The following is an 8,810-nucleotide window of genomic DNA, read 5'->3' as shown; positions in this document are numbered from 1 at the left end:
AGTTATACTGTAATGAAAGTTATGTGAATGTGGTCTCTCTCAAAATATCTTGTATGACTACTCACTGTGTTCGTAACTATTGCAGTTTGAGGTGCGACAGCAAAACTAGCACAAATTTCTTTTTCCTATTTGTTTTTACTGAAGATGGTGGCAACCTCAGCATATGACTTTTTCCCCTTTCCTTGCTAAGTCGAGAACTTTCACCCTTTCACTTAAAGCAAGTACTTTATGGATTCTCTTTGGCATATATGAATTGCCAGCATCACTCCTCGTGTGCTCTGGGGTCATTGTTAAGTAAGATAAGGGTGACCTGAACACAAGCACTGTGATACTGTGACACTCAATCTGATAACCCTACGGCTACTAAATGACTAAGGGGCGAGATACGCTGGACAAAGGGATGATTCATGTCCCAGGTCGGCCAAGATGTCATCACGCTACTCAGAACAGTGTGCAATTGAAAACTTATTGATCATTTCTGGAATTTTCCATCTTGTATTTACAGACCAAGGTTGACTGTGGGTGACTGAAACCTCGGAAAGTGAAGCCTTGGGTGAGGGGACTAACTGTACTCATAAGAGTACCCTTGATTTTTGCCTCCTGACCTGGCCTTCTCCACGCTAGGCCCATGAACCATCTCATCTCCATACACTGGTACCACCTGCTCAGGTGTTCAAGAAGTAAATCTAGTCGTCACTTCCTATCCTCATTCTCCAAATTAATTCCATTAGCGAGTCGTGTCAGTGCCAGGTCCAAAATACACCTTGATTCTGCCCCTTTTCTCTATCACTACTGCTCTTAGTACAGGCTGTCATTTCTCAACTGGAGTCCTGCAAAAGCCTACGTGGTGTCACTCCACTATTGCTCCCCTCCAGCCCATCTTCCATACAGCTGAAAAAGTAGCCTTAAACCGAAGTGGGACATGTCCTCCTTCTGTTCTAAGTTCCCAGTGTGCCTGGAATACAACCCTAACCTCTGATGGCCTACACAGCCTCGTGGGACTGCTCCCTGAGCCTTACTTTGTGCCCCTCTCCCTCTGCTTGCTGCTCTCTAGGACTTGTTTCACTGATTCAGAAATCTGCACTGTGCATCTATGTGCGAGGTACTGTACGAGGTGCTGGGAATGTAACAATGGACAACGAAGAAACAGACCCTCTCCTCAGAGAGCTTATATCCTTGTGGGAGGAGCAGATAATAAACAAGGAAATAAATAACTTAAGGCAGCTCTAAATTACTTCCTAGTTCAGAGGACTCTCTCTCCCCACATGGCTGGGTCTCAGCTTAAGTGTCACTTCTTCAGAGGCCTCTCCTGGTCACCCTGTCTAAAGGAGATATCTTTGGTCTTCTATTCTTTCTCCTTTGCACTCTTAAGTGCACTTATCGAAACTTGCAGTTATCTTGTCTGTTTTTTGGGTCTTGATCAGTTTCACTACAAATTTATAGAATGAATGTATTAGACTCTTTTGTAAATCAATTGTTTCCTTTGTTTTTCTGGTTTTGGATCCCATTAATTCCAGAGGACAGATTAGGCCTTGTGTCTTCAACACGCATCACTGTGCCTACTGTCTAGAGCAGCAACTCTCAATGTATGGTACAGGGACCCTAAGACCCTTCCAGGGGCTCTTAAGTTCAAAACTATGTCACAAGAATACCAAAATGATGTTATCTGCCTTCTTCACTCTCCTCTCACGAGTATATGAAGTTTTCCAGAGGTTACACAACTTAGATATTGAAACAGATTGAATGAAGAAGCAGATAGCAGAAAAGAGCAATCTTCTTAAGCCAGACATTAGAGAGATTTGAAAAATGTAAAACAATACCACTCTTGCCACTAAATTTTTTTGAAAAGTTTTTTCATAAAAATGTTACTTATATTAACATTTTTTATTTAAAAAATGATTTTAAAAATATCTTGGTTTTAATTTCTACATGGTGAATAACAATGTATATAACGAATACACACACAAGTTAGGTTCTCAATAATTTCTAAGAGTGTAAAGGAGTCATGAGACTAAAAAGTCTGGTAAATCCTGGCTATAAATGAAGAGGGAAATAAAAAGGCACTAAGAAGCATACACCAGTGTCCTCAAGAAAAAAATTAAAATACAGGATTATGCCTCCATATCCCAGTTTTTTTTTCATAAAGACCACTGAAAATATATTTCTGGAGGGATATGGAATGTCTCCTTTCCCATTTAAACAGAGTTTCTTCTTCGAGAGGCAGAGAAGAATAGTAGAACGGACACCAGAAAATGTGAATTTAAATTAAAAAAAAAAGGGGGGGCACATAATGTGCTTAGGATAGTAAGCAATCAGAAAAAATTAAGTTTACCAAAAAAGCACCTGAGTATTACTTCAAAATCCACCATTTATTTGCTGTGAGACCTTGGGAAGTTATTTAACTTCTCTGAATCTATTTCCATATCTAGAACACAGAAATAGGGAACTCCCGGGCAGTCCAGTGGTTAGTACTCTGGGCTTTCACTGCCAAGGGCCTGGGGGTTCAGTCCCTGGTCAGGAACTAAGATCCTGCAAGCCACACAGTGCAGCCAAAAACAAACAAACAAACAAAGTAGAACACAGAAATCATACATGCCACAGTACTCTCTCTATTGCAACTACTCATGTGGTAAAACCACAATTTAAAAAGGAAAAATGAATTAAAGCAAATTAACAGCAGTATTATTATAAATGTTACATGGTCACTCACAGTTATTTTAGAAATCCTGGCATTTTCCCATAGGACTTGTTTTTGTGCTCTGATACTTTTTTCAATCTTTTTTTAACTTAAAAAAATTAATTAATTAATTTTTTGGGTTGCATTGGGTCTTTGCTGCTGCACGCGGGCTTTCTCTAGTTGCGGAGAGCGGAGGCTACTCTTTGTTGTGGTGTGCGGGCTTCTCGTTGCGGTGGCTTCTCTTGTTGCGGAGCACGGGCTCTAGGTGCACGGGCTTCAGTAGTTGTGGCACGTGGGCTCAGCAGTTGTGGCTCATGGGCTCTAGAGCGCAGCCTCAGTAGTTGTGGTGCACAGGCTTAGTTGCTCCGCGGCATGTGGGATCTTCCTGGATCAGGGCTCAAACCCGTGTCCCCTGCATTGGCAGGTGGATCCTTAACCACTGCGCCACCAGGGAAGTCCCTCAATCTTTAAAAACTCTTTGCGATGAAATATTTTGTGGCTTCCCAAGACTTTCATAGCATTACATATACTGTGAATATATTATGTATTATTATATATCATATTGTATACAGGCATTTCTTTCTGTATTTATATTTGGCTCCGTCCTTTAGACAATGTCAGATATGTAAATAGGCAAAATTATAATTTGACATAACATTCTGCTGGTAAAAGCACTCAGGTGTTTAAACATATATGAGATACTGCAAAGATAATTAGAAAGTGATTGAAAAGATTATCAAGATGCTCACCAAAAATATCTTAACAGTTGTTACTCTGGGTGGTAGAATATAGGATGTTTTATATTACCTTCTTTTTAAATTTTAATTTTATAATGAACATGTATAATCAGAAAAATGTTAAAGGTATTCTCACCTTAAAAAAAAAAACTAGAAAATTTAATTGGCAAATCTTCCGTAAATTTAGAAGAAAAAAAAGAAAACTTGTTATTTGTGGATACAAGAAAATTTGGGAGTACAGTTGACTCTTGAGCAACACAGGCTGGAACTGTGCAGGTCCACTAACAGGCGGATTTTTTAAAATAAATAGGTACTACAAGAGCTCCGCGGTTGGTTAAACCTATGGACGTGGAACCACAGATATGGAGGGCTGACTGTAAAGCTATGTGTGGACTTCAAACTGCGTGGTGGATCGGCACCCCAACCCCCAAGTTGTTCAAGGATCAACTTTATATTTCACTGAGCAACAGAGCACTTTTGATGACAATTTCAAATTTGGTATGTTTGGGGGAAAAAAAACGTGCAAAGATGACCAATAAAGAAGCAGTGGTATTCCTTTCTCTTTCTACGGTATTTCTAAACAAACCATAAAATATGCAAAAGTTGTATTTACTGGCCATTGTCCTGTAGGATACAAAGATGACATTGTTATTTTTTCTTCCATGTAATTCACTTATTCAATAGACATTTACTGAACACCGATGTTCAGGGATTATTCTAGGGGCTAGGACATGATGGTGCCTAAAACTTAAGAGTCTCTTGCTTTCACAATGCTTAATAATCCAGTGGAGAAATAAGTAAATAAGCAGTCAAATAAGTAAATTATTACATGGATATGGAAGTAAAGAGAAATCTTGAATAAATCCTTATGATATTTTATTCTATAAGTTTCAATAATCTATTTCAGGGGTTGACACACTTTTTCTGTAAAGGGCCAGACAGTAAATATTTAAAGCTCTGTGGGTCACACAGTCTGTTGCAACCATTCAACATTGCCATTAGAGTGGCAAACAACCACAAACAACACATACACGATTGAGTGTGGCTATGTTCTGGTAAAATTTTATTTACAAAGATAGGTGTGGGGTAGGACAGACACATTGCCAATAGTTTGCCAACCCCTGGTCTAAAGAGCTAACAATAACTACAAAATAAAATCCTACAGCACTTTTCCAAAGCATAACTGAAAGCATTTAGATGTAGCAGTTCAACTAGTTCAGCTGGTATCTTCCTATTTTCTGAAAATACTTAATGGCTTATATATAATTATTTTATTTCAAAGTTTTTGTAACTTGGGAAAAGATCATAAAAGATAACTAAGTACTCAGCCTTAGTCAAAAGGATATACCTTTGAGGCTCCCTCTTTGTGGACTTAGACTCATACCTTAATTTTCCTTGTGTTTCTGTCAATAATTTGATGCAGAATAATAATAAAAAATTTAAGTTTGGTTTCTGCATCTTTAGAAATAGAAGATTACTGCCATCTAACTCCATAAAAAGCAGCTATAATAATAAAGCACATCCCAAAGCTTGAACAGGTGGAAAATAGCACAGTTTTAAAATTTTACTGAGTAAAGATATTTCTTCTCAGTCTGCTGGGAAACAAGGAGAGAAATGAATGGAAATCCTCTCTTGGTAATAAAATCTAGAGTCTGATGTACACAGCTCACCTTCAAGCTCTCCCCTCAATACAGGCAGATTACTTGTCTTGTTTTACTAAGAGAATAATCTTTTTCCTTAGTAACCCACTGAGTATTCTCAATGCACTAGTCAACATTTTCTGGTGAACAGAATGTGGCTAGCTCTCTCTTCAAAATAAAAAAATCTTTCAATTTCAAATGAGAAACATATCTGTTAGAGGGAAAAATCAAACTTAACATAATTGTAAAAAGAAAAAGTGCCTCTCCCCTATTTTCCTCCACCAAAGAAGCCACCGTTAAAAGCGTCTGGTGTTTAGTCTTCTACACTTTTCTCTACATATGTCACATGCATATTTATAAACAATTATTGAGTTTATGAGTTTAGTTTTTTCTTTTAAGCAAAAATGGTACCTTACTTTGCATATGGCTCTGCAATTTTGTTTCATTTAATATCAAAGACTTTTAAATTGTTCTTAGTTACCTAATAAGAATTAACAAACGACTTCTTAAAATCAGAAGTTCTAAAGACAGAAACAATTTTAAAATGCAACGTTAAATTTCTGGTAAAGTTTCCTTTAATCCACTCAAACAATTTAATTCTAAATAGCTCCATGGTAGAAAAAGTTCCTTGTATTTCTCACTAATAAAGGAAATCTTTAATGGAAAACAAAAAAAAAAAGGTTGCAACACTTAGCAATATACTGTAGTTAAAATAGAAACATAAATCATACAGTTCATTCAAAAAGTATTTTAATATAAACATCATTTATAAACAAAACAAATAATGTTGATATTTTAGTTCTAAAAACTTCGTGGTTTCTCTCAAACACTAAGATGCCACCTCAATAGTGATTGCCTCACATTTTCCGGTCTCTTGATCTGTGCATGTCACGTGTAAAGATCCATCCCTAAGCAAACAAAAAATAAATAACAATTCATAAGCTCGATATATAAAAACAGATAGTCCTTAAGAAATTACTTGAGGACTTTGAGTAAACAAGAGATCATTTTACTTTTTGAAAGAAGAGCATTAAGAGATAAAGAAGAGACACAACTTTATGTCTTTACATTTAGAACCGTATGCCATAATTAGGTAGTTGTTCTTAAAAATTTCCTCCTAGATCACTGTGATTAAAAGTTGTATTCCTTGAGAAATGATGATGATAAATACCTTAAGCTGAAAACTTTATGCAAGTTCAAGAAGTATCAAGCTGTTTTCAAGCCCAGGCCATGGCAGACCTACCCTAATGAATTCTACATTTTGGCTAATTATGGTTTGTGGAATGAATTGTCCTTAATGTTAATTTGGAACTGATTTACTTGTAACACATAGTATTATGGATGGACTGTTGTTAAGGAAATGATAATAGCTGGATTTAATTAGTAATTTATTTTCTACAGATTTCCTGTTGCAATATTGAAATAAACTTACCCTTTCATAGGACAAAAAATCAATTATGTAAATCTCAGAAAATTATATTTAAAGTCGATGAAAATTGTATCTCAAACTTGCATGGACCAGTTTTTTAGGTTGACTACACCCATAATAATCAAAGAGTTCATAAAAAATTCAGAGTGCAAACGACCTGAGATATACTTTTCTTTGTAAATATAGTAATTTTACAGGGCAAAAATTTAAGTTACTGATAAGATCTTTATAAGTTTTTAATAAATGATTTTCCCAGAATGACAACAGGTTAAGAATCAATAAACTAATAAAAAAGGTCAAGTCTCAAAGCAAATTTTCTTAACATCAGAAGTAGTTTAATTTTTCACCTTTTCATAGTAAGAACAGCTAATATGTCACGTAATCCATTTTCTTTTTTATCTAAATCCTGGAGTACAACCTGTTTAGGCAAAAATAATACAACGATGATTTAGTACTTTGACATATTAATAAACTGATGCATCAATTATTCCAATGGACTAAATCTTACTCATTACTGAAATGAACCTTTTAAAACAGGGCCGTTTTCAATTCTCCTACCATTTATCATAATTTGGAAAATAGAATTAAGCTTTCTTAACTGACAACATGTCTCCTCTAAAAAGAGGGCATGTAAGATAACTAATATATTTAATATATTTGTCCCTCTTAAATGTCATGTCCTAGATTACGATGATTATTTATATGAAGTACTGTTTGTCTGAGAAAATAAAGACTAAAAAAAAAAAAAAGAAAACAAAATAAAGACTGCTTTTCTTTTTGGTAATTGCACCATTACAGTAACATGTAAATTACATTTTGGTAAGCCTTTTATATATACTTTAAAAAATTCAAATATTTTAAATGCACTTGGAAAACCGATTTAAAAGAAATACATGTCAAATTCTTTTGTACAGCTAAGATTACACTTGTAAGTAAGAGATACTAATGAATTTACCATAAAATTCCTTGGTTTCCTAAAGGAAGGTATACCAATAGACCAAGTTTGAAAGTGACTTTTCAGATTTTGCCAAAATCAAGTTTTATGACCTTAGGTAAGTACTAAGTCTACTCATTTGTAGAATGAGGAGGTTAGAAGAGATGGAATCTCTAGAAGATTCTCTTCCAAATAAAGTATTATGTGACTAATTTTTCTCTTTCCAGCATCTGTAAGTTAGGATGTAGTGACAGTAGCTGTAGTGTCTCAAGAGTAGTATGTGGAGAGAAAAGGTAAGAAGTGTACCAGAGAGGAATACTAAGACTTCCACCTGAGTTTAGAAATCTGGTGCACGGGAAAATGCTTTTATAGTGACATACCACAGAAACATCTGGCGGAGCTTTGAAACCTTTACTAGTTGAAAGAGCCCTTCTCCAGTAGATCCTAAGATGTTAATTCTGAGGTGGAGCCCAGACATTATGTGTGTGTGTTTTCATTATCCTTTTGTTGAAATTAGAAGACAGATATAAAGCTAAAGATACTATACATTCTCTTTTGTTACCTACATTTGTTTTATTTTTACTGTAAAAGTAATTAATCTTCATGTTCTGTTCTGTCTGTAAAAAATTCAGTATGAAGTGTTAAAAAGTAAAAAAAAAACCTTCTTGGTACCTTCAAATCTACCCACTGTCAAGTTTCCTCAGTACAGTCCAAATACCTATAGTTACTTTCCGCATCCACGCGTGGGTATCTAAATACACACACCTATCCAAACACCGCCCCTTCACACACACCCACACTCTCAATCGCTTTCCTTAAACACAATGGTACCATGCTGTAAATGCAGTTCTGCAGTCCTTGTGTGTGTGCTTTAATGAAACTGTATTTCTTGGGCATGTTTCTAAGCAAATAACATGGCTCCACCTCATTCCTTTTAAAGGATGTGGAGGACCATATCCTATGATATATGCATGCGGTATTTGAAAAAACAAACTTATCCTATGTCAGAGGCAGCATGGTATAATGGCAAGAGCATGGGCCCAGGAGTAAAACCAACCTGAGGCTAAATCTCAGCTCAGTCAAGAAAATAACAAGGTATTTACTACCATCAGCCTGTTTCTTAATCATCTATAAAATGCATATAAAAATGTCTATCTCACAGCACTTTGAGATTATGTTTGTAAATTGCCTAGTACAGCACACCTGGCATTTAGCAAACAAAGAAATGTCATTTCCCCTGCCACTGACCTTATTACCAAGGAGGGTTAAGAGCACAAAGACAAGCAGTAGAAATACAATTGTACTTTATCTTCCTCTAACTCTTTCAAATGCAATTGCCTATTTCTTCTCTCTTTCAAAAATAAATAAGTACAAGTAATCCATTCATAAAAAT

At 35.7% G+C, this 8,810-nt stretch overlaps 1 protein-coding gene across 9 annotated transcripts in view; it reads right to left on the bottom strand.

Annotated features, from left to right (window-relative positions):
- Positions 1–5,787: 5,787 nt before the first annotated feature.
- LOC137205649 (heat shock 70 kDa protein 14) overlaps positions 5,788–8,810 on the bottom strand; it is a 34,652-nt gene continuing 31,629 nt past the window's right edge. For all 9 annotated transcript variants that reach the window (XM_067703927.1, XM_067703920.1, XM_067703923.1 and 6 more), the window contains 2 exons: positions 6,831–6,901; positions 5,788–5,962 (listed from right to left, as the gene is read on the bottom strand). In XM_067703927.1, coding sequence (XP_067560028.1) covers positions 5,884–5,962; positions 6,831–6,901 — 150 coding nt within the window. In that variant the 3' untranslated portion in view covers positions 5,788–5,883. The remainder of the gene's footprint in view (positions 5,963–6,830; positions 6,902–8,810) is intronic.

The sequence above is a fragment of the Pseudorca crassidens genome, chromosome 1, assembly GCF_039906515.1.
Source record: "Pseudorca crassidens isolate mPseCra1 chromosome 1, mPseCra1.hap1, whole genome shotgun sequence".
In the NCBI taxonomy this organism is placed as follows: Eukaryota; Metazoa; Chordata; class Mammalia; order Artiodactyla; family Delphinidae; genus Pseudorca; species Pseudorca crassidens.
The sequence above is the reverse complement of the archived record's forward strand: the minus strand, read 5'-3'. Positions and strand labels throughout refer to the sequence as shown.